Source organism: Dromaius novaehollandiae, chromosome 7 (assembly GCF_036370855.1).
Source record: "Dromaius novaehollandiae isolate bDroNov1 chromosome 7, bDroNov1.hap1, whole genome shotgun sequence".
Classification (NCBI taxonomy): domain Eukaryota; kingdom Metazoa; phylum Chordata; class Aves; order Casuariiformes; family Dromaiidae; genus Dromaius; species Dromaius novaehollandiae.
In genome coordinates this window covers 21,794,288-21,820,934 of record NC_088104.1, presented here as the reverse complement: position 1 = coordinate 21,820,934, position 26,647 = coordinate 21,794,288, and the positions used below count along the sequence as shown (strand labels likewise).

Genomic DNA, 26,647 nt, shown 5'->3' with positions numbered 1-26,647 from the left:
TGAGCTTTAGTTTTCTGGAATCTTGTAGTGATCATTCTTCTCTCAGAAGTATTACAGCTTATGAACATCTAGTACTGAATTCATTCTTGGTGGTATCGCCAGATTTTGTTTCTTCACAAACTTTTTATCTTAATTTTTGAATTCTGTGTTTTTGCCTGTTACTTTTCAAGCCTGATGAAGCCATAGAAGTCTATGAGCAGGCCTTAAAGAAGAATCCAAAAGATCCAGCTTTAGCAAGTAAAATTGGAAAAGCCCTAATCAAAACACATAACTACTCAAAGGTATGTAATAAATATTGCATTAGACTAATGAAGTATTGTGTCCATTATTGTCAACATTTGAGTTTTGGCTGCTTTTTATTTAGTTTTATTTTCAGGTTGAGTAGAAAAAAGCATTTTACTTCACAGCACTTTTGATTCTGGAAGTAAGTTTGAAGGTTCCCTTTGAAATAGCTCACGAAAGTTAATTTCATGGGACTTTCTCCTTCCCTGTACTGTGTATTTTAGGGCAGCCTAGGAGAATGATGCTAAGGGAAGGGTGTGATGTAGCCTTAGTACTTACATTAAGAACTTGGGTTTTTGACATCTTTATCTCCCTGAGCTCTCTAATACCCTGTTTTTAAATAGTCTCTATGTTGCTAAAAAGACTTAACATTTTTCATGCTCACAGTATTGTTTTGCATGTGTGGTGTGAAAGAAGCTGAGTTTTCTTTCTTTTTTTGGAGGAAGTCAACATATTCCCCAGTTGACATATGCTTTCTTCCATACAAGTGGCTTTGATATGGACTGACAGACATGTTCAGATTGCAGAGAAATTGGTGTCAAGTTCCTGTCTTTCAATACCAGCATTTCTTTCCCTAGTCACATATATTGAAATAAAAAATACAAAATGGGTACAGAAAGCACATGAACTTTCTGCGACCAGCCCCAAGCAGTGACTGAGGAGTTCTGTCACGTTGAAATCCCACAACAGGTATCTCTGTTATCAAAACAAGTTTGAAATATTCAGTGTTTTATTCCAGGGAAGGTACAAGTTTGATATTTTTCATGTATAACTTGGTTCTTGAACACATACATTTCCTAATCCTTCTGATACACAGCATGATCAATCAGCGGCACTAAAATAGCTGATAGCTGTGTGTTAACAGATACTCTGCAAAGATCTATTTAACAGAATAGTATCTTCTCAGGCACTAGTAGCACTGTGTTCAGATACGAAAGCTGAGTCTATATTATATGCTGTGCATGAGATGAGAAGTGAACTTAAAAGCATGGTGTGTGTTCTGACTTGAGTTTGACAGTCTGCACTGCCAGGTGCAGGAATCATGTAGCAACATATATTATCAGCAGCCTCCCACTACCATCTGCCATTATGGATAGTGAGAGCTACATATCAATAAACTTCCAAACAAGGTAAACAACTTGTAACAGACTTGCAGTTGGGACTCAAAACTGGTTAAATAGTTCTCCATGGACTCAGTCATATTTACATCTCCTAGCCTTAACATTGGCTAGGAGAGCAGTAATAGAGGCTTTTAACTTAAACAGGAAATTTGGGGGGGGGGGGAGGGGGAATACTTACAGGACCAAATGATGTTATCTGGGTAACCTCAACTGTTAGAGAGTGTGTCAAGATTGCATTGTATGTTTAGAAGAGTTAGAATATTCATTTGCTTCTGTTTAGGTCAGTATTATAAGCAGGTCAGTACATCATTCCTGACTTGCTCAATGAAACTTCAGACTTTTTGGGGAATAAACTAATATAGAGTGGGGGCATATATTATGCATGTTTGAGCATACTCTATTTTAAAGCAATAGAAATTAATAAAATATTTCAAAGACATTTTGGAAATGTAATTTTTCAACATATTTCCAGTTCCAATTATCCTTTCAGCTAGTGAAGTCAGCATTTTCAAATGTATACTTCCAGTAGCCAGGGGGTTGTAGTTGATGCTTTCATCTTGGAAGTAGCATATTCATAGCTACTTGAGAAATCCAGGAGATATTGAAATATGTAAGACAAAAATTAGAAATGCCTATAAACAAAATATTTTTTGCCTTTGTGATTTGGAACTACTGCAATGAAACCTAAAGCAACATCTGATTTCAAGGCTAAGTTGTTATGAACTTTTTTGTAATCTATGGTAATAAGCTATTGAGACAGAACACTGCTTTTTTCTCTTGAGGAAGTACTTCAGACATTTTTTCATAGACTGTCACATTTTAAAATATAAAGAGACTAGAGTGACCTCTTTCTGTTAGATTATAACTGGTTTGTTTTTTAACTTTTCCATGACTTTTCTCATCTTAATGTTTTGCAGGTAGACCTAGGTTTGGGAAGATATTTGTCCTTAGAATTCAAGTTCTGTTTTACTATTTACCAATCTGACTGGACTTGTACAGTTTTATCAGCTAATGAAAATGTAGTTGAATCAGCAGTGATCCTGTCAAAATAGAATGTGATAATGTGGTTACGTTTTGTTAATTCATGTTTACTGAAATGTGGGCTCTCGTTATGCCAAATTAAAGACAAATAGAATTTCTACATTTTTGAAAGGCTGAACTTGCAACTAAATGCCATTCTTTTAATATAGGATTTATTTAAAAATACTTGGTTACAACAGGAGTGAGGAAAGTAGATAAGTCATTAAATACCTAAGTAGCAAGCTGGTTGTCTTTAAAAAAAATCTTGGATTTTTTGTTTATTCCTTTTAGGCAATCAGTTACTACGAGGCTGCATTGAGAAGTGGTCAACAGAATTTCCTTTGCTATGATTTGGCTGTGCTTTTAATGAAATTGAAGCAGTATGAAAAGGCAGAAAGAGTACTTCAGCAAGCTTTAGATCATGAGCCTGGTACGAATGTCATTAATTTACAAGAAAACACTCAATTGCTGCTGTTTCTTGTTTGTATTTTCTGTGTGACTGTAAGGAGTAAACAAGTTCAATGTAAACATTTTATTTGAACTTTAAACCACCTGGAACTGTTAAGTGAAAAATAAGTAGAATACTCTAAACTTCATTCTTATTTAAATGTGCTTTTGTCAGGACTTCTAGACTTTGGACATCTTTGATATATAATGTAGCCCAGTAGATGCAATAGTAGAGCTTCAAGGGGGCAAAATTCTTTCTCTGGTTCTGAATTGATGAAGTATAGATGAGTCATTGCTGCTGTTGGGAACAGTTGTTCAAGTGATAAATGCTGCTCAGTATCCTTCAGGGAAAAGAAGCTAAACTGGGTTCAGATACTTGCTAGGACTCCACTTTACATGTTAAGAATGTGCGCTTATAAGGCTAAAACTTCTGATTTTTTTTTTCCTTATTTTTGTTAAAAGACCATTAAGAGGCACTGAGGTGTTTATTGTGAGCAATTGAGCACTTTTTAATTAAGGGAGTCTTTTCTGCAGTAGTTTAATTCTAATACTTAGTTATTGCAAATACTTAAATAGAGAAACAGAAATAGTGTTATAAAGTCCTGTAACCAATCCCTGTGGTAAGCTTTTCTTATGTCACTGCTTTACTAATCTTTGACCGTGCAGGGAAGTGTTTTTCTGTCTTGTTTTCTTCTTTATTCTCAAAAAAATCAAACCACTCTTCTTATTCCTGTCTTAGCTGAGCCCTTTTGTGGCTCTGGCTAATCTAATAATCATACGCAAGACTAAATTTGATCTCTTAGTAAAGATAAACTAGCAGTGAATACAGCTTGCCCCCATATACTTTAAAATCTTTTCTTCCATCTCATAATGAAGCAAAAAGTACACAAATCAGTGTTCATTGGTTTCTTTTTTCTTGTGGAATGTGTGTGTGTGTCTGTCACTGACTGAGCTGTTCCACTGGGTGAAGTACAGAACAGTTAACTATCTCTTGTGGAATTTCAAAACTATATGTCCTCTGGAAAAGAAAAATTAAATATAGGAAATGTACTGGAGGGAATAATTTCACATGATTGAGTACCTGAGCTGATCTCTAACTTAAAATATTTTTTGTCACAATGACAGCTCCTTAAAGACAGTTTGCTAAGAGAGTATCGCTCATTACCTTAATTTTTTTAAAAAAAAATACATAGGTTTTGGTGGTGTTTAAATAGGTAACTGCATTCAAGATATTACTTTGTCAGTAGATTAAAATTAATACAAACTAGGGCATAACTTGTATTTTTCAAGGATTATTTTATGCATACATATTTCAACCACTAATCAAAAGTAGCTTGCTGCTTTTTGAGTAGATACTAAAATATTTAATTAAAATAACTGCTCTTGTTCATGTCTTTCTCAGATTCTAGCAAAAGGAAAGCAGTTTGAGGTCTGACTGGAAACTTCATGATAAGATTTTATGCTTTTTGGGTACACTTACATGCTTATTGAATTGGTTTGGACATTTTTCATTGCCTTGAGGGAGGTTTTATACAAGAAATATTAGGATGAACTTTACTCCCCTTTCCATTTAAGTCAGAAGCCTTTCTCTCATGTATTTCTGAGAATGCAAATAGACAGACTAATGTATAATTTTTTTGTATGCTTTTTAAATGGATCTTCAACATCTTTCTGCCTCAAATCTCACTCTGTTCATAGGTCATGTAATGCTTACTCCTTCCATTACCTGTTAACTCCAAGCATAGAGTCAAATCACAATCCTAAACACTTAAAACCTGAGCTGCAAACTTTTCATTTAAACTTTTGCCTGGAGCTTCATATTTCTTTGAACTTCCCAGGTTCATTTCTTGAAAGAATGATGTTTGTTTAATGTTATTTTTATAGTTAATGAATTGTCTTCTCTGATGGAAGATGGACGTTACCAGGCTCTTCTGGCAAAAATTTACAGCAAAATGGAGAAGAATGATGAAGCTATTGCTTCCTTACAACAGGTAAAGGGAGGGAAAAAAAAATTAGAAAAGCTTGTATTGTCTTCGCTTTTATCACAGGTTCTGACTATAATATTTTTTGTGAATGAGGAGAAACTCACACATGGTAGTGATAAACCATGAGTGATTGAAATGACCACAGTGATTTCATACCAGTGACTGATATGAAATGTAAAGAACATAAGTGATTAGGAAAAAAAAAAGAAGCTTTTTGTGACCAGTATCATCTGAATTCCAGAACAGAATTGAAGGTACCACTGGAAGCCTGGATTCATTCCAGAACAGAATTGAAGGTACCACTGGAAGCCTGGATTCATAGTATGAGGGTTTTTTTTTTGTGGAGCATAGTTTAAGCAACTATGAAGACAGCTAGCTTATGTAGCTTTAGCTTGGAATTGAAGACTAGTCACAGAACAATCTGGTACAGCTTTTAGTGGATGCATGTTGCCTTGTGGTATCCTTGGTTTTTGTTTTGTGCTTTTTGTGTGTTTTCTTCTTTCCTCCCTAAAGAAAGCATTAATAATAAGTTCTGTTAATTGTAGAGTTGAACATTATCACTCAGAATGAGGCTTGAAAGGAGCAGAACTGGAAGCTAGAGATAAGTTTTATCTATTCAAAAGATAATTTCTTAACACACAAATACTAAATGTGTCAAGGATTTTTTTCCCTAAATTGTTCTGTATTGGAAAGCAAAGTAAGATGATGTGTCAATACATTTTGCTCTTCCATTACACCTTAATTCCGTTACACAAACAATAAGCCTTGGTAACATCAAGAAGAGTCAGTCACATAGATTGGTTAGAAGGATAATTTTACATAAGAAATAAAAAGATGTATTAAATTGTTTTATCATTTCAGGACTGTTTCTCTCCCCTTTTTTTGTCGCTGTTTTTGTTACTGGCCTCACAACCGCCCTTCCTTGTATCCATTCTCTTTGAAGTCTTTCTGCTGCTTCACCTTTACTGCCACATTCATTTCTACAAAAACACCTGTATTCTGATTATTTCAGTAGGAGTGACTGCACAATCATATTACTACCTCTTTCATTAAACAACTTTCTTCCCTTGCTTTTCAGAGGGATATGAGAATTACCCCCCAGATTTTACTATGTCTGTTTATTCTTCTTCCTTACTGGGTGAAAAGGTAGGGAAGAAGAAAAAGCAAATGGTATTAGAGCTTCCATCTCTTCAGCTGGTGAACTTTTAAATGAGTGAGCAGCTCTTCTCAGATTTTGAAGTTGAGATAGTTAGGCTTCTCCTTTCTGCTTAAGCAGTCTGCTATCTGAGGTATACTAGCTGGGTAGAATTCTGGGTTGAAATCAAAGAGAACAGATCGAGTATAATCAGAATTGGGTGTAGCTATTCCCTTATCTGACATTTTATTCTTTTGGGGCATCTAATGCTAATAAAGAGCTCTGTTTCCTTGCTCCTGCTATAACCTTAATCACTCCGTAAGTGAAGATCCTCCAAAAAACAAAGACTTTTTTTTGCATTTTTGCTGAGTTTTGTGCTTAATAAAGGACTTTGGGCCCTTCAGGTCTTGTTTATCCACCTTATCAAAAGCTTAATTTTTTAAAAAATTAGAGAAGGGGAAAAAAAGTTATGTAGCACTTCTATTGAATAATTTTGATGTTATAAAACAGATTTGAAAAAAAGCAAGTTATTAACAGGAACCCATGGAGATGATGAAGAAAGAGCTCTAAGCAAAACTGTAGAGTTTGTGTGCCAAAGCATTGCTTTTCCCTTTAATAACTAGGCTTTGTTCAATGATGTCCTAGGCCACTATTTTTGTTATTGCAACTCCATTAGTTATAAATTTGAGCATAACCATTTAAATTAGAGAAGACATTAGTTATAAATAATGCAAGACATAAAAAATGGAGGAAATATAGACCAATAAAAATGTGACATCTTAATTGAAGTTAATGCATTTGCCCTAAATATTAGTAATATTTAACTAATCCATATAATCACAAGAGTAACTTCAGTTTTAATTAAGTCTCACTAGTGCCGTTGCTACAGAGACAGACTGAAAGACAGTCCTTTGACACATTTACCTTTGGTACTGATATATTCTCCCTAATAAAAGTTAAGGAAATCTATACACAGATTTACCTAAGGGATTTTGTTCATACCACCCTCTTCATCCAGTATGTGAGGGATAAATTAGAATTCTCCCTGACTTTTTTTTTTTTTTTTTTTTTTTTTTTAATGCGCTGTTCTTACATATAACAAAATGTATGGTTACCTCAAAATGACATTGTATGAAGTGTAGATTTTGGATTGGGAAGTATTGCATTGGCATATACTTGTAATAAGGAGTATTTAAAAAAAATATATTGGAATTCTGTCTCTTTGGAAGTGTTAAACACTAGGTTGCTTTTCAGTGTGCTTTTAATGTGGGTTTTGGGGAGATGAAGCAATTTAACATGGTTGTTGAAGGAGGGATATTTGGGTTTTTGTTTTGTTGGTTTTATTTGTTTTGTGAAGCAGGGACATTTTTACCTGTTTTTTTATTATTATTTGGGGGTTATATCTATAAAATGCACAGGAGAATTTGCATTTATAGGCTTGTAACATTCATTCCATTGAAAAATTTTCATCAGTCATTCTTTATTCTTTTCTTCTACTAGGCTCGGGAATTACAAGCCAGAGTACTTAAACGGGCTCAGATAGAACAGCTGGATGCAGTTCCGGCACAGAAACAGTTAGCAGCTGAAATTTGTGCTGAGATTGCAAAACTTTCTACAGCCCAGAGAAACTATGAAAAAGCAATTAGATTTTACAAAGAAGCTCTTGTTCACTGTGAAACCGATAACAAGGTCAGTCCTCCCACTGGCTATTTTACGTTGCTTTTCATTCCATCACGATATCTAAAATAGATTTTTCCAATTATCCACAGTATAGAAGTATATATTAGTTATGTCTGCTTTATGATGTACACAAAGCTTTTAAAGTTTTTGTATTTGTTTCTACTTTGGAGTTTCTTCCTTTCCGTGTTTATTTTGATAAAAGTTTTATTTACTACCAATTCCTGTCTGTTTACGCAATTTCTCATTCAAGTGGTTCTCTGCATTCAATCTGAATTGTCCATTAGACCGTACAATCCACCTGTCTTCGTGCACCAGTGGAGGACGTGTAAGGTAGAGCAGGGAAATAGCAGAGGTTGTGCCAGTCCTGCTTGTTGCCTGTGGTCTGGAATGAAGTCCCAGTGTCCTCAGTCCGTTCAGATGGTTTGTTTCCATCTTTTGTTTGTTTTAACAGTTTTAGACTTCTCACTGTACTTGGTAGTGTTCTGGTTTTAATAACTTGCTATTGTTCAGCAGTGATTATTGTGCTGCTACTTTCTTTTCTGATCTTTTTCCCACAAATCTGCCTGTTGATAATTGCTGGTAAATTTGAGCTTATTTTTATTCCCTCTTCCTTCTTCCAATTTAGTAGTCCTGTGCTCTAGAAATAACAGAGGGAGAAGGGAAGAGCTGAGAAATTTACAATGACCACTGTCTATCGGAACCAAAAATAAGTGTCAACTTCAGGTTTTCTTAGATTAAAAATAAATTTTTATCAAATTTACTTCCATAATGTTCTAGCATAAGTACATTATTGTATATTTGGGTGTATGTGAAGATTTATTTAGCTTCTCGTTTTCTTTTTGTTGCACAGCTCTCAGGTTCACCAGCTGCTAAATAATCAGCATGTCACCTGGTTTTAGTACTTAATGCTCATGCCTTGTGCTCCTAAGAATCTAGGGCCTTTCCAAAGCTACAGCTTCAGGATCTTTGAGACAGGCAACTTCAAGGCAACTTGCAAGAAGGATAAAGGAAAAAAAATTGGGAGAGGGAATAAAATATCCTTAAAATCTTCAAAGGAGGCAGATTTGCTCATTCTGCTGTTAAAAGCCAGGAGACTGCCTGTGCTAATATAGGTACGGCTATGGCTTTGATGGTGTGCAGTCCCAGTAATTCAGGATCAAAGCATACATCTTTTCTTCATACCAGTACTGAAATACAAGCATGGCATTTCCCTGCATTTCTTGCTAAAAGCTCACAACTGAAATTCCCATTGTTACAATGTATGTTATGCACTGACATATCTTTGTTTTGTGCACTTTAACTAGAGAGGTGGGTGGGGGTTTTTTGCCTTTTTTTTTTTTGCTTTAATACTTTCTCACAAGCAACATGAAATACAATGACATCTTATTCCCTGTTTAGAGTACTGAAAGCAACAGCTCTGTAACCAACAGCTACAATAAATGAATCATCTCTCTCTGCCTGTAGTTTCAGTAGACTTGAGCTTGTTTGCTGCCCTTCATTTTTAAAACCATTGCTAGTACAAGATCTGAATTGAATGCTTATATTATCGTGAAATTTAAATCTGAGCTGTTAATTACATGCCCATTTTTTCGTGCCCTCATGGGGGTTACTTTCCTTGATTATGCATGGAAGAACTGGCAATTCCCTTGTCTGATACCATCTATACCTTATTTCATCCTGGACTTGAGCCAAAGTAACCCAGAACAGAATTGACATGTATTAACCAAATTATTCAGCTAACTGAGGAGATGGCAACCCATATGAAGTTTTTTTTTTTTTCCACATAGTTAGACCTTGTAGGTAATACTCTAGAGTCCTTGTTTCTCTTACCAAATAGGAGGTAATGCAGTTTCCAAATGCAGACGTGGATTAACACGTGAGTATCACTTCACAGTATCATTGTTTTGAGGTTGGAGTCGGAACTGGAGATTTAGATACAGCTTCCAGTCACTAGGATCCGGTGTAGATGTCCAGTTTCCTTGGTTTTCTTCCCATGCTCCAAGCGGGAAGTCTCTCTCAACTAGAATACTGTGGTTTTACTGTGGGTTTTTTTTGTTTGTTTTGTTTTGTTTTTTTTCCAAATCTTCTGGTATGCATGTAGGAACAGTGGCTTGGAGAAAGTTTTCATTATGGTTCCATAATTAAAATTCTTATATATGTGCTATCTCCATATGCATGCCATTCCTTGCTCACTTGGGTTCCTGTGTTGGAATTACATAGCATATATTTGAATAAGTAGATAACACAGTACTAAGCAAAACACAAACTTTGCAGTGCCCGATATTTTTTGCCATACACCCAGCCATGGTCATAATTTCTAAGGTTATGCATATGTCTACTTTGCTGGCGGAATGTACGCAAGAGTAACACATTCCAAAGATCTCCAGGGGCTATATTGGAAATAATGTTGGGGATTTTTTGTTTCTTTCCTTCCATTTGCTGAAGGCAGTTCTGTGATTATGGTCAGAGATGCATGTGTGTACTGTTTAAACAGAAGCTTGAAAGAATTGTTCAGTTGTGAGGGATATATTTTCCTGTATAGCTTGTTTGTTCTTTTCTTGCAGGTTTGTTTTGTTTTAACCTTTTTGCCCTTTTCCTGTGGCCAGTGAGTAAGGCTTTAATGTATTTATAGAAGAGCTAATAGAAAGGTTGGGAGAAATTGAATTTTGTGTAACCTGAGACTTGTAATCAGTTGCCTTGACAAAATAGCAAGGCAGATGTTGTACTGATTTATTTGTATTAAAAAGATGTTAGAACTTATCTTGGTTAATACTAAATCCACTGAAGTATGCTAATGTAAATGTGTTCTGGACTTTCAGTATAAGGTTAACTAAATTTTTTTCTTTTTCTTTTTTTTTTTTCTGTTCCTGCTGATTATTTTGTAGCCTTCGGGGATGTCAGTTGCTCAGTTGCCTGGTCTGTAAAACAAGAATTATATTGGCTACCTTAGTAACTGTGGGGAATAAATTAGTAGAAAATACACAGAACAGTTGTTAAATATTATGCAAATAAGCTTATGTTGAACAGGATGTTCAAAATACAATTTGTATTCAGGAGTGCCTTTCACAAGTGTAACCAGAGGGAGAATTGAGATGCAATTATAAATGCCTCCTTTTTAAAAACAAAATCAACAAAAAGAAAAACTTTAAAATTAACCAGGAGTGATTATTGCTTACCATTTTTTCTACTGACAGTTTTACTTTGTAGGTGGTTTAACTCCCTTTTACTTCAATGGCAACTTAATTAAATCTGTGGTAACTCTGGTGTTTACAGACTTTTGAGGGATTTTATTCAGAATGATGGGACTTCAGTCTTAATGATGCATGCTTATGCAAATTTCAGTTTGTTAATATCTATACTGTAGTTGCTTCTCAGAAATAGATCCACACACAGGCTTCATGGGCTTGAAAATGCAAATAAGAAAGCTGCTGGAATTTGCTGATACTCTAATACTAATCAGTAAATGTTGATGAGATTGGCTTCTGTCAATGAGTTTAAAACTACTTGCATTTCCTTTTTTTTTTTTTCCAAGTGAACTTTTTCTTTTTTTAACTGAAGATAAAGGTATTATCTTCAGAGCAATACTAAGCATCTGTTTTCAATATACCTCCAGCATATCCCTTTGAAGCAGAAAATATATCCATTTTACAGGTGAGGGAATGGAAATAAGTGAAACTACTTGGCCAAGAGCCCACACTAAACAGCAGAGAAAGCTTTTGTTTTAGAAGGGAAGAAAATTGTACTTGAGGGTCTCAAATCTCAGGTTAACGCCCTTAGAACTGAATGAGCTTTCTTATATCTTTGAATTACATATGGTTAAATGTTTTTATCTACAGGCAATGTTGGAACTTGCACGTTTATATCTTGCACAAGATGATACTGATGCCTGTCAACACCAGTGTTCGCTGTTACTGAAGAATGACCAAGATAATGAAGCAGCTACAATGGTAATGTACTTTTGTACTAATTCTATATCAGAAGTTTTTTGAGGTGTATATCCTGTATAAAATGTGATGGAACTATAAATATTACTCCTGAAAGTCTGCATTATCTGATTTCAAAAATGTGAAAAATTTTTTGCAAGAAAATGTTCTCCTGTTTATGCTTGATGATAATTCAGTACAAAGTTTCTAGCATTCGTAACCTTCCTTTTATCTCAATGCAAAAAGTGTGCTAAAATACCAGTAGAGGAAGACATAGTAGTTACAAGATTGACTAAGGCATGGCTTAACAGATATACTTTTAATGGTTGACTGATGGTCAGGGAAAAAGTTATTTTTCCATGCACAGTAATACTGAATCAAACATCTTAACAAAAAAATGCTTAATCTGCATTTCTGGGAAGCAAAAATAAGAATAAATATTCAAGTAAAACCAAAACATATTAGAGATGTACATTAAAAGGTCTTAGTTTCTTTCTAATTTATACTTTAAGTGAAAAATGAGTAGAGAAGCTGTACCTGCTCACTATTATGTGTGTCTGTGTCTATAGTGTGCTTATTCTCCAGATGTTAAGAAAGAAACCAATGACAACTACACTTAGTTGCTTCTTGCACAGTTCCTGGAACTCTTTAAAGCTATAGTTTCAGCTCGCAGTTTTAAAGAACCGCAGTTTTAAAGAACCACAGTTGATTATAAAATGCCATTTATAATGTTTTTGTTTTGTTTTCTCTAAATGGGTCACTACTGTAGATGATGGCTGATATCATGTTCAGGAAGCAAGATTATGAACAAGCTGTCTTTCATTTCCAGCAGCTCCTAGAACGTAAGCCAGGTGAATACTTAGTAGTGATATCTTTAATTATTTCTGATATGCAAGTCTAATGAGCTAGAAGCACACATCTTAAAAAAAAATGCTTTGTGTTATTAAAAAGAAATGTGTTGTCTAAAATATAAGGTATATTTTAGGCCACTGTACACTCTAAAATATATTTTTATATATAAGGGTGTATGTATGTAAAATTAAATTTTATATAAACATTTTCTATTTGTGTGTATATATATGTGTATATATACATATTTTCAAAAAAATGTTGTTACTGTAGGAGAAGATGTGACAATTACATTGCCACAATGTAAATTACTGTACCTAGGAGAAATAATGTCTTGCTTACCTAAAGCCAAATATAGCTACAGGGTTATTTAATTGTAACCGTAAAGCACTTTCTCTTGTGCTAAAGATATCAAGGTGTATACACACAAACCTAGCATTTCCTTTGAAGATTAATATAAGAAACTTGAACCTGACAGGATGAAGTTTCTTTGAGCTATTTGCAATAGCAAATAGCTTTTGGGTGTTTCTGAAAGTGAAGTACAATTGTACTTGCAATACTATTAAAAAAGCTGTAAAAGATCAGTATCACTTGTTATCTCTTTTAGTCTGTTGTCATTATGTAATATGCCTTATGTATTACACATTGTATTTTTGTATCTGAAAAATGAGGCTTTTCATTTCTAAATCTATTCATACTACAATTAACTGGAATTATAATGTCTCATTATTGTATATTTAGATAATTATGCAACCCTTTCACGATTAATTGATCTGTTAAGAAGAGCTGGGAAGCTAGAAGAAGTCCCAAGATTTCTTTTAATGGCTGAGAAACATTCTTCCAGAACGAAACTTGAACCAGGCTTTCACTACTGCAAAGGACTATATCTTTGGTATTTGCAATTATAATTAAGATAAGGTTTATTTGATTATGTAATACATAAATGAAGTAACTTTCTTGTTGTCTGTTATCATTCAAAGGTCCTACTTATATTGTGCCAGGTACTATAGCATTACTTTGCTTTAGATGCTAGCTTAGATTTTAGGATAGGTTTCCTCATCTCTTCTAAAATACTTTCCAGTGAGCTCCTTTTGAAAGTGAAGCTGTTCATTTAATCTGTCTTGCATGCATCTTTCATATTTGGTGTTTGTTAAAAGGGATATTCTTGTTGATTTAATAATGTAATAACATTTCTTATTTTCAATTCTTAGAATTTCTTAGACTGTTTTTAGTCTGCAAAAACATGTTCATTGCAATAATGTGCATGCTGTTCAAAACTTGTATTTTCAATGTGTGCAAGTATGTGATTTGTTTTTTAAATGCTTGAGTTTCTTCTTGGGTTTTGGGTGGGGTTTGGGGGATGGAGTTTTACTTAAGCTTAAATATTTTAATTCTTCATTTAGGTATACAGGTGAACCAAATGATGCACTCCGACATTTTAATAAAGCTCGAAAGGACAGTGACTGGGGACAGAATGCTGTTTATAACATGATTGAAATTTGTTTGAACCCAGATAATGAAACCGTAGGAGGTGAAGTTTTTGAAAATTTGGATGCTGACATAGGGTAAGCAAATGAAGTAAATACTGTTTGTGTTCTTAAGTCCCCCTGCTGCGCCCTTAATAATGTGCCTTATCTGAAGTACTAGAAATTGAATTCGTCTAATGCTTTGGGTATTATACCTACTATACTGTGAGAGACTATCCTGGACTATGAAAGAAACCTATCAAATTCCAAACAGAAAATAAAGAGGATTTTATCTGGAATTCTAGTCTCTTGTAGGTTTAAAAACCTGCCGCCTTAGATAGGTTGGAATTGCCTTTGTTACAGAAGACAATCAATGTAGAATACCTATATAACAGATACATGTTATACAAAATAGTATGCCTTTAGCATGGAATCTGTAGTAACTCATAATTTGGCGTATAATAAAAATGGTTTTTACAAACACTTTCTTTCCTATAATAGTAATTCAACAGAGAAGCAGGAGTCTGTGCAGTTGGCAGTGAGAACAGCAGAAAATCTCCTCAAAGAACTCAAACCACAGACTGTTCAGGGTCACATTCAGTTGCGAATCATGGAAAATTATTGTCTCATGGCAACCAAACAGAAATCAAATGTTGAACGAGCACTGAACGCTTTCACTGAAATCGTCGTGGCTGAGGTTAGTAATCTGTCTCATCCTCCTCACTGTCCTGCCTCATACATGGCAGGTTATTTAACTAATCTCACAGTTTACATTCAGAAATATTATGATGTGTCTTAACAATACTGATTCTGAGGTTTTTATTTTTCTCATGAAGAATGTTTTATTTCAAATTGATGTAAAAGATGTTATTTTCAGCAAATCTTTTTAAGTTTTCCATTGAATTGCGAACTTTAACTGTATGCCAACCTTGCTACAATTACTAAAATGTGAATTGAATTTTTGGCTTGGATTGTTGGGTCTATTGTTTTCTAATTCGCAGTCTTTGCCAACAGCATGTCTGATAAGTTCATACAGTGTCTTCTGTAAGCACAAACAACTTGGTATAAGCTGCCTTCATGTACTCTATTGCCAATTTGATGGAATTTATATTCCAGTGCAAAGTGATCCATCTGCATAAAAGATGGTGATGATGGGAGAAGGGGACATTTTTTTAATTTACTACCATAATCCTATTTATGGCACAACCCAAAAGAGGTGTGCAAGCTAACTTTCTGATGTTCACTGAAAGTCTTAATTTAGAAAACTTTTTTTTTTCTCAAAACAATAACAAAAAAACCCAAGCAACTACGCTTTTTATTGCAGAAGGATCATATACCAGCACTTCTGGGAATGGCCACAGCCTACATGATCTTAAAACAGACTCCACGAGCCAGAAATCAGTTAAAACGAATTTCAAAAATGAATTGGAATCCCATCGATGCAGAGGAGTTTGAAAAGAGTTGGCTTCTGCTTGCTGATATATATATTCAATCTGCAAAATATGATATGGCAGGTGATTTATTAAAACGATGCCTTCGTCATAACAGGGTAAGTGACTACATAGTAAAAACAACCTTCCATTATAATTCATCTGAATGTTTAGTTTGCCTCTGAAAAATGCTTGCAAAATGTATCTTTTTCCCAGCTGCCTAGTATTTAACTTAAGAAGTAGACCAAAGCAAACTAGGGATCCAGCAATTTGCTCTGGAGGACAGAAAACAAATCTGTTTGTAAATGCTTCGTAGTCATTTTTATTCATATTCAGTAAGCAATTTATGCAAGTCTTAGCTGTGGTGACACTACAGTCTGAAGGTGTTCATGGAATGTCAGAGATGCATTTCACCAAGTCTTGTAAAAGCCATTGAAAATGTAGCCATAAAAATTGTGGGCACTTGCTCTGTTTATTAAGGGATGTTATCTTCCTATCTTGAAATATATTTTTAAACATTTAAGTTTGTAAGCCTTATTTTGCAAGCCTGCTGCTATGCAGTATTTTTTATAATAAGGCCTGTATTAATTCTCTGCTGTGAAGCTATTATTTTGTAAATTGACTTGAGACAAGTCCTTATGCTTTACCTCAGGATTTCTGAGCAGGCAAATTGCAAAATATTCTGCTTTGACTACAGGAACAATTGTGGGTCTTAGCTTTTGACTTTTTCAGACTTGTGCTCGTTTTATTTTTACACATAAAATTAAGAGGCAACCACCACAGATGCTGGCATAATGGTATCATGTACTTCTGCTGAGATGCCTCTTAAAATAGGATATGTTCAGTTTCATTTTTCAGAAAATTGTTTTGAATTTAGTTAAGAAAAAGTTCTAACTATGAGGACAGTTGCTTGCTTGTCCAGATGACCAAGGGAAGCTGTAAAATCCTTATTGCAGGGCAGACATATGTGAATCATCTTTCAAAAGAAGACATAGCTCAAAATAGATGATCTGCTGGTCACGTCTATACCACGAATGACATCTTGCTGCAGAAATATCCACACAGCTCCAAAGGCATAGTCTACATCAGACTACCAAATAATTTGTTTTCTTCTAAAAGGTTTGAGATGCCTGAAGTACTTACATAAACAAGCTCTGGATAATAGGAGGAAGGATAGCAAGTTAGAAATCTGCAACTCTGCTTCTTTACCAGCACAGCACAGTGAAGATGCTGCTTTTTCTTCAGCTTGCATACAAAGAAGGAAGCCAGGCAGGAATCATACTGTACAATTAGATCATGACTGTTTTAGATATTGGAGAATGACGTAGAAAAAAAATATATTCCAAGTTAGAGGATTTGATTAGATTGAGAGAACACATTATTCTGATTATTTAGTTTTTAGGTTTGTTTTTAGCAATCAGAAATAATGATGTGGATTTATATATATTCGGTGCAAGTAAATATGTTGAGTGAAGATTGTACAAAAGCCTAATATCATGTAGTACGGGTTTGTTTCCATTTAAAAGGCTTAGAATTTCAGTCCATGAGCTGTATCTCAAATCAGTGAGAGCCCAATGAGCAGGCTTTTTTTTCTATGAAATTTGGGTTTCTTACTGACTTCCTGGATTTTGAGCCGCCCTGTCCCCCCCAATTTATCACAAATGGGAGAGACTGTAGGGAATACATTGTCCTCATCCTCCAGGTACTCTGTTTATCCCAATATGCTGTGATGTGCGCACTTTTCATCAGTAGACTTTGGAAGCCTAATTGGGAATGGCAAAGTTAAAGACTGAATATAATTTATCTATCAATATTTATCTTTGCTCTGTTGTATGATAAAACTAGGTGCATATTTTTATGATCGTTTCATTTTTGCCTTGAAAATATTTGGCCTACTGACAACACCATGTAAACTTGCAAGCTTATAAGCTGTTCAAACTAAGACCTTAAAATAATTTGCATTTTTGCTTATTTGATTTATATACTTAATACAAGATTTCTGCAGGGTTATTTTTTTCTGAATGCAGAAAGGTTTTAAATATGGAATTAAATGATTTTTTATGTAGGTGTAACAATTGAAACTAATGGTTTTATGTAGTGTTTGAAACTTTCTGGAATTTGCTTTTCAGTTGCTTGTACCTTGCCAGTTGCAATTATTCAAGATGAAATATTTAATAGTTGGTGTTCTGTTTGGGATATTTTTGTCTCTGTTTTGCTTTAAATGGAAAATTGTAATGCAAAACATCTTCCAAAAATAAGGCTAAGAAAAAGCTTTTTTTTGTTTTTAAGAAATAGTGAAACAGTATTTGTGGAAGATCTAATACTTTCAGACTGGACTTGAAATGTGGCTGCCATAAAAGATTATTACTATTAAGAGAGGTATCTACTGGCCTTCTGGAGGCTCTAAACACTTTTGGAAGATTAACTGTATCCTCTGTGAAGAACTCTGTACTTACTCTGTATTTACTCAGAGTAATTTAGAAAGTCACTGTGCAGAATTCCATACAGCTGATTTGTATTACTGATATTTTAAATAAAGAATAACATGTCATAGAAGTTAACACAAATATTATTTATGTTTTCTAGCTGTACAGATTTCAAGTGTTTAAGCATTAGGCTGTCAGTACTATATGAGCTTTTCCAAATAAAACTTTGAATGAATACTTATATTTTGCAGTCATGTTGCAAGGCTTATGAATACATGGGATACATAATGGAAAAAGAACAAGCATATAGGGATGCAGCAATAAATTATGAGATGGCCTGGAAATACGGAAACCAAACGAATCCAACAATAGGTATGTTTATACAGCCTACATTTATGATTTCTGGCAATACAGTAGAAATGAAACAGCCACCTTTTATTGGAAAGACTGCATTTAATTTTCCAAAGAAGTAGTGTGTGTTTACTAGTTGTCTTCTCATAAAAGCCTTAAATGGCTAAAGGCCCATTCAGCAGTCACTTGAGGAGCCTTCCTGGCAAGAGATAGCAATTTTATAATACTTAAGAAGTTTCCAGTTATAGCTGGCTTCCCCACAAGGTTTAGTTTGGAATAGTTTTATAGTTTAATGTCTTTGTAAACAACTTATATACTGATCTAAGTACAGTATGCATTTTGAATGTGTTTATAGGAATACTAGACATATACTAGTACATATCACATACTAGAACTATTTATAGTACTTCTATATCATATGGTGGCAGATCATTGATTTAACTATTTCATTTTGGTCATCAGACAAATATCTATATGGATATGAGTATGTATACGTGACTAAGGATTTTTAAAATGTTATTTAAATGTTTTATCTATCATTTAAAATTGCTCAACTGACAGCTTGGGATAATATTAAAGTTCCACTTCAGATGGTTAATAGAAGTCTGTCATATTTTTAGACTATTTAATATAGGAAATCCTTTAAAAACTGTACATAGGCTATAATCCCCTTCACTATTCATTTCCTGTGGTCTGTCTCTAGGTCCCAAGGATAGTGGTTTTCCCAACTTTTGTTCTCAGTTTTGGGATAAATTTTTGAGATAGATCTTGTGCTTGGAAAAATACATACTTCTTGCAGTCTGTAACGTGTGGTAGGTTTTTTGTTTCAGTTTTTTTTTTTTTTTTTTTTTCCTCATCCTTATTCTCTTTAGTGTTAGGGTGAGACAGCTTTCAGTGTTGACTGAAACACCAGTGCTTTTTAGCATGATTATAATTGTTATGCATATGAACTGTCATACCTGTTGTTCTTCTAGCTGCAGCTCCTGGATGCCACAATGATCTGGGTTCATGATTATATCTGATATGCTCTGTAAAATAAAGAAATAAGTGTTTTGTTAATGGAGCTAAATGTGTTGTTGTTTAGCTCCTGCTTTTGTAATACAGTTAAAGATATAGTAATGGACAGGCATGGATGGATTGCCAAAACTAGATATGACCCTGCATATTCTGGGTCACAAAATCAGGAGAGTGAAAGCGGAAATAAGACTCGAATGTCAAAACAGAACTAAAAAGGACTGCTAGAAATCTGACTCTGTTTATATGGAAAAAATCTCCAGATTAAGTAAGAGCTTGAATGCAGTAATTTTAATTGTCTTATAGAAGGATCCATGGATGTCTTGGCCAAGATCTTAGTTATTGTTCAAATAAATATATTAAATACAATTTTAATAGCAAAAAGGTGCTTTTAACAGCAAAAAGGTGTGGTAATTTCTTGAGTTTGCAGTAAACATGCATTAAAACTTTTTTTTGCTATTTTGAAACCCTCTTGAGGGTCAGAATTGGGCAAAAATACAAAATCTGATTGTCATTTGGTGTCTGCATAAGAGTGCCTTAGCAAAGTGAAACGTATAATGATCTTACCTACAAAAAAATTAAAGGTCAAATTAAAGGCACTGTATGCTCTGTCTTCTGTTTTGTTGTACAGCATTCTGAGACTTAGAATTGCCATGCCCTAAAACTAAAATGGCTAAAGCAGCAAAAACTGGGGCTGCCAAGTAAAACCATAAAAACTGGTCTCAGATCCCTCTTACTCATTTGCTAGAGAAGGATAGATTTGTAAATGAAAGGTTTGAACTTCCAAACTCCATTTTACCATCTTTTGGAAATTACATATTTTTAACCTTTTTCTCAGTCCTGAATTCTGTCCACGCTCGTATACATAAGCTGTGTCTATTACCCTGAAAATCAGCCTGACATGTTGCTATGGGACTTGGCATGTATTCTTTTTTAATCTATGGTCTGCTGACAGTGAAACAAAGTAGCATTTTTAATTCCCTAGTTTGTTTTTGCTAACCTGATATCTTTTCATTTTCATCTTTTAATAAAGGAATTGTTGATTTTGTTGTTGTTGTTTCTAGAGGAGCAGTGTATTGTAAACTACAGTGAGAAGTTACGTGGGGTACTGCAGTAAATGAACAAGGGCAACCTTTAGGTGTTCTCTGTAGTAACACATACTCATTGGAATATTGTTGCCTTTTGATTCAAAAATAACTACTAGCGTGAAGAGTTTTATTTACTATTTGAAGCGAGTTTAAGAACAACAGATATTTTGATCTTTACAGGTTTGGGTGAAAGAGTATTAGAAAACAATTATACTAACTGCAGAAATATACAGTGGACAAAATGAATTTGAATGTGATGGTTTCATTAGTTAATACAGAAACAGTAACTGTCACCTTTTCTTTCCTGCTGCTTACAGGATACAAGCTTGCTTTCAATTACCTGAAAGGAAAGAGATATGTTGATGCAATTGATGTTTGTCATAAGGTAAAATTTTTATACATACTTAATGTTCTCTTTACTATGGTGACTCTTTCACATACTGTTTCTTTTTGTTGACTTTAATATTTACAAAATATACAGCTTAACAACAGAAGGATGTCCAGTTTAATAAGCTTGCATTAAATATCCTCTTACATAATCCATCTGCTTTACCTTGAGCTCTCTGGCCACCAGTAAATGGGGAGGAAGAAGTGGCTGGATATCTTATGTGGGATCATATCCAAGTGGCAACTCCTTCTTTTGGCCCTGTGGTTGCAAGTTGGTAAATCATACAGAAACGTAGCTGAAGAAGTTGATCAGATCTTAATATCAGAAGAAACTGGTAGGAAGTGACTTCCAGTACTTTGTTTGTATGGTCCAAGCATATATAGAGCAGCTAAAGATTAAGGGAAGGGGGTACAGTTACACCAGCAGAGTGAACATTACGATAATGAAATTAAATACATTTGCTCCGACTTTGTGGGGGAAATGAAGAGAGCTGGAGAGGATAAATTGAATTGAAGGATAAGGAAGAGGAGGGAATTGGAGGGCAAGAAGATGAAGTGGATGGTTATAGCAAGAAAGAGCCCAAGGGAGTGGAAACATTAGAATACTTCATCGTTACAGAGAAAGTACGCTTAAAAATTCGGCAATGTCTCTGGAGATCGCTCTTCTGAATGCATGTTTAAAACCACCTAGGTGTCAAAAGCTAAAGCGTCTGCATTTTTCCTGCTAAGGTCACAGGGCAGAGTGGAAGGGAAGCAGTGTCTCTTTGACACATCTGGTCTTGACCTCTCTCTAGCTACAGTTAAATACTTGTGCATTTTTAAACAAATTGGTCATATTATTATTGAGTTTTATGACATGTAAATTCAGTGATGCGAGGAATAACCAACCACAGTATTCCTTCCTTTTAAACACAGAACTCTCTACATTTGTGTATGTTTTGGGTTTTTTGGTTTTTTTGTCTTTTGACAGGTCCTTGAAGCACACCCAAACTATCCAAAGATCAGAAAGGAAATACTTGACAAGGCCCGTGCATCATTAAGAAATTGAATTTTTTTTATGGCTCATTGATTTGTGTATGTGCTTAATCTGACTTTGGAAATTATGAATGAGGTACTGCAGTGACAGAAGGCATATCAGCACAAAAGAATCAGAAATATGAAGAATTTGAATTGTATTAGAGATCTAGATTATTTTCAAGAAAGAAGAAAACTGCAGCCCTGAAAGGAATTTTATTTATCTTTATTCAGCAAAGGAGTCTTTTATACACAAGGATTTAATATATTAATATCAAAAAGTATGTTCATTATAATTTTTGAAGATAGATAGGAATCTAGATGACAATTGGTGTTTTTGCAGTTTGAACAGATGTTATTTGTGTATAAAGATACTTAGGTCTGTAATACTGTTACATGAGCAATATGTAGCGTGTCATCCAAAACTAAAAATAACAAATGTAAAACCATGAACATCTCTACAGAATACTGCCCAAGTGTATCTTAGATAAAATGATTCACCCACAGCTAGGGCACTAGTGACTTATTTACTGTAAGTGCTTTTCAAATCTATTTTTCAAAAAACTCATATATATTCTACACTATGTGTAGTAAGGAAACTACACTTCTCTGTGTTTCTAGGAAAAACTTTAAATAACATAACATAATTCCATATAGAAGTACCTATGGTGATCTCTTTTCAGAGAAACAGTATAGAGGAGATTGAGTGCACAGTCTTTTGTTCCTTTGAATCTTAGCATTAAAAAAATGTTTTAAAGCAAATGCTTGGTAACTCAGTATTGTTCTTTGTCCATTTGAAATAGCACTCAAAATGACAGCCTGCCCTTATTAGGGTAGGTTCTCTGTCTTCATTTATTACTAAGATGCTGAAATTCAGTCCTAGCAAAGCATTTATTCAGAATAAAAATGTGATTTTTTTATTATTACTCTGGGTATCTTTCCACAGTGTGTGTGTGTGGGGGGGGGGCGGGGGCGGGGGCATTTACATATTTTTAAGCATGCTTTATTTTTTAATGTTGAAAAATTAGTTATATAGTTGTCTCAATGAAACCCATTTTTTTAAAAAAAATCTAGTATTAAAATCCTGTTGAAAATTTTCAGTAAAGCCTTTTAAAGATTCTCTAAACTTTTTTGCACAGCATTTATTTCCTAATCATACTGTCCATCAGTCACGTATTTGTCAGATTTCCATTAGAAGAAATGCGTATTGCTTTTCATTTTGAAGCCTTTAAACTTTAAACCTTATCTATGTAGACAGCGGAGTTGTATGTGCAGAAGCTATCACTAGTCTAATTCAACCCATATAAAACATCTTTTTGGAGAAATTGTTTTAATTACAGGGAGTTATGATCCTGTCTTATGCACATAATATACTTGCGGATCCTTAAGGGAGCAATAGCATGTCATAAAGGAGATGAAGGAGAAAGATCAATTTTTTTTCTTTGTCATATCTTTGGAGAAAAAAATCAAACACTTATGCTACTATATTTGATATCCAAGCAGCACATTTTTATGTATTTGGAAAAATTAGATTTTGGCATGAAATTCTTAAAACTAGTATTTTTTTTTGTAAAATAACCAGTTTCTATTTTGTTCCATAGGTAATTTTAGGTTTTTATGTTGACATTTTGCATTGTGTAAAGTATTTTTTTTTTATGACAACTTAAGGCTACAAAAGGGAGCCAGTTTAAAATTGTATCTAATCTTGACTATCAGTAAGTGGGTACTGTATCTTGGGTAGCTTAATAGGCTAGTTTGCATAAATCTCATTCTATGCAGGAATGATGCTACCTGGGGGGGCGGGGCACAGCAGTTCCAGCCTCTGCATTTCAGTAGCTGTTGAGCTATTGGTAAGCTAACATAAAATTAATAGAAACTTACAGGTGTCAAATATATAACAATTTTATGGGCTTTCTATGAAAATTAGAGCTGGAAAAAGACCCAAATAAGCCCCTCTCCTTCCCCAAGGAACCTTGAAACTTAGGCTGCAGCCTTTATCCCTTCTGCCTGGGCACTGGCGATCAGCATGGGCCTAACTCCGAGGGTGGCACGATACGGGCTTCCTGGCTTTTGCCTGGTAGTTAAGCAACATGGTAGAGCTCTGAGGAGAAAGTAGGTTTTAGGAGACTGGGGGGAAACTAGTGGTATGATGGTGGAATGAGAAACATAGAAGGATCAGGAAAGCACTGGGGCTGGGGGAAACTATAAGGCATCTGGGCCATAGGAGTCAGTAGGCTACAAATCCATAAGAAACTATGCTGGACTTTTTCCACTGCTCAAAGAATAGGTATGTGGACTATACCACAGCAGCTTCTAGTAAAACAGCACTTCTCTTATCCATAGCTCTTCTCCTACAGGCTTAATGTCTTTTTTGCTTGCTCAGTAGCATTGGAGTAATGTTTAACTTAAGTTGAGAATAAAAATAGGTGCTTTCATATCACTACGTACAAGAGATGTGCTCAAAAGAGGCAAGACTAATGTGTATGTGCATCTGCTCATTCTTTGGTTTTCATAGTGAAAAACTAGGATGGGTAAGAGATTGCCTCGTGACACTGATATGATACAAAATTAGTTGATAGAAATTGAACTGAGACATGCATTTTTTTCTTGTTAATTTTTAGCAGAGCTTTTTTTCACATGGCACACTGGTAAAAGGTTTCTAAATTCCCATTAGCAATCCTGAGCATATCCAGTCACAGATGTTTGTTTTTTATGGATGAGGTTTTAAAAAGAAGAGTGCAATTGAGGCATATCTTTGGATTTCAATTAAAAAAAGAATCTGTGGCTATAAATACTCCTTTGGAGAAAATCTTGCTTTAATATAGTATTCTGAGAAGAAATAGATGGCTTTTCCATTTCCCTTCTGGTTTCTATAAGCCAGTCTAAGTTTCTGTCCTTGCTATATCTTTTTTACTTCCTCTGCAGAAGGAATGGCTTTGTTTGCTTTCTGTTTTATCAAGTTAATTGATAGTGTTAACTTCTGTTTTCCATTTTTTGCTTTTAATTTCCTATATCAAAACGGATGTCTTTAGTCTCGTAGTGGGGGGTTTTTTTTGTTGTTTTTTTGGGGGAGGAGGGGGCACCTTCTTAATAAATGGTTTTGAATGGGAGAGACTCCTGGGACTGAGAGGAGTCAGTAAGGCTAATTTCAAAGAGTTGCAGTCTTTATGTTGTTGCTTAGCAACCCATCTTCCAGTTTTGCCTTTGGTGAATAAAAGAGGAGAGTGAAGCTGTGTTTTCTATTGATTCATTCACTGAAACTGGAAATTCAAGCATCTCATAACTATAGCAACATAAGCCATAGGTGTCTCTTCCTCCCCTCTCTTTCCCCTTCCCCCCTGCAGGTACAGAATGCCTGGAATATCTTTTAGAGGGTATATAAAGATTTCTGGTAATATTAACACTAAATAATACTTTTGTCTTAATTCTCCACTGTTTCTTTCTAATTTGTACAAATATTAGAAAAATGGCCTAGAAAGCATCATTAGGTAACATATTAGTAAGAATCCTATAGAAAAATAAAGCAGGAAAAGTAGTTTATAGTGTTCATACTTTTTGGACTAGGTTTGACCATCTCCTGAGGCATCTCTCGTATGGCTACAACAATTTTAAAAAGGCTCGTAATTCAAACAACTCTGGATTAGGAGCCTAAACCTTAATTTTGTGAGCTGTTATATGAGTGAGTAGCTTTACAAACAAGGAATCTTTTTGAAATGAGACAATCTGTACTGTGGGGGAGCTTGCTGAAATACTTCTGAAAGAGCTGTCTTTGAAAGCGTTTGGGTGACCAAATTACAGTGTAGTCATGACATCTGGGGTTGAATCCTGGCTCTTAAGATGTTGATGGCAAGGATCTCATTGTCTGGAGTGTTTCCTATAGAAAGATTAAAAAAAAAAAAATAAGGAATTGTTCCACTAGCAAGTACTTGATCTGCTTGTTGCTACTTAAAGCAACATCACTGCTTTATCACTTTCTGCTCTTACAACTGTGGCTTCAGTTTTTGGCTTCATTCACTCTCTGGTTTTACCTCGTGGTTCATCTTGCAGTGAAATCATAGCTTTTTTTTTTTTTCTTGCTTTTTTTTTTTTTTTTTTTTTTAAAAAACATTGACCTGCTTTAAGTTGCTTACAATTGGACTATTGTTACTTCAAATATCATGCTGGTTTGGTAATTATATGACATGGCACTTGCTAAAACAGCAGCAGCCTGAATGATCTACATCTTCCTTCAAAGTACTGTTTTTTTTTTTTAAAGGAGTAAATACATCTGTTAATGTAAACTTTATTTGAAAAGGCCCCTTTTTTAAACTGTCTTCCTGCTAGAAGTTTGCTGTACTTGAATTTCATGACACATTCAACTTAATTGTATAACTGAGATGCCTCAACGTTGAAAGGCAAAAAGAAGGATTTTGACATGGTAGAAATAACAGTATATGCTAGAAATAACAGTATATGCTAACTGTGATTAAATGCTGCTCTAAATCTTGATGGATAAAATACCTCCTGGGAAAGAATTCCCTCATAAAATTTAGTAATAAAAATTTTGTTGAGTCAATATAACTGCTGCCAACTTTGCTCAGCAAGCTGAGCTACCTGCAGTTCAGCAAGCTTAAAGAAATCAACGGGGAAAGGCCCGACTTTTATTTGAGGGTAGGAAGAAGGGGAGAGAGTGCACTATCTTAAGAGAACTTCGCTGTGGAACGAAAAAACCGTCCAACGCTGCTTTTATAGAGAAGTGATTTTATGTCTCTGCCTCTGGGAAAGTGTGCAGGGTAAAGGAAGGGAGCCCAGTGTGATATCCTTCCCTCAGCCTGTTCTCACCTCGGAGGGGTTTGGTGCTGCGTTTCCCGGCAACGGGTGCTGGGAGCGCTCGGTCAGCGCCGTCCCGCGTGACAGCACGCGTCGGGGCTGAAGGAAAACCGCAGCGCCCTGCCGGGCTGCTTGAAAAGCAACCCCGAGCTGCGATCCCACATCACGCCTCGCTGCTCCCGCCGTGCGCATTATGTAATTGTCTGAAAATTACGCTTTC

The 26,647-nt window shown here is 35.0% G+C and overlaps 1 protein-coding gene across 2 annotated transcripts in view; it reads left to right on the top strand.

The window, feature by feature from the left end:
• Nucleotides 1-22,541, top strand: part of TTC21B (tetratricopeptide repeat domain 21B) — a 42,723-nt gene extending 20,182 nt beyond the window's left edge. The window contains exons 17-29 of one of the 2 annotated variants that reach the window (XM_026094122.2): nucleotides 171-281; nucleotides 2,715-2,853; nucleotides 4,755-4,861; nucleotides 7,491-7,679; nucleotides 11,507-11,617; nucleotides 12,363-12,444; nucleotides 13,184-13,334; nucleotides 13,846-14,007; nucleotides 14,410-14,605; nucleotides 15,233-15,457; nucleotides 18,016-18,136; nucleotides 20,535-20,602; nucleotides 21,575-22,541. In XM_026094122.2, the coding sequence (XP_025949907.2) occupies nucleotides 171-281; nucleotides 2,715-2,853; nucleotides 4,755-4,861; nucleotides 7,491-7,679; nucleotides 11,507-11,617; nucleotides 12,363-12,444; nucleotides 13,184-13,334; nucleotides 13,846-14,007; nucleotides 14,410-14,605; nucleotides 15,233-15,457; nucleotides 18,016-18,136; nucleotides 20,535-20,602; nucleotides 21,575-21,652 (1,740 nt within the window). In that variant the 3' untranslated portion in view covers nucleotides 21,653-22,541. Of the gene's footprint in view, nucleotides 1-170; nucleotides 282-2,714; nucleotides 2,854-4,754; nucleotides 4,862-7,490; nucleotides 7,680-11,506; nucleotides 11,618-12,362; nucleotides 12,445-13,183; nucleotides 13,335-13,845; nucleotides 14,008-14,409; nucleotides 14,606-15,232; nucleotides 15,458-16,294; nucleotides 16,458-18,015; nucleotides 18,138-20,534; nucleotides 20,603-21,574 lie in introns of those variants that run through there. The other variant, XR_010389968.1, reaches the window with a different exon arrangement.
• The last annotated feature ends 4,106 nt before the right edge of the window (nucleotides 22,542-26,647 follow it).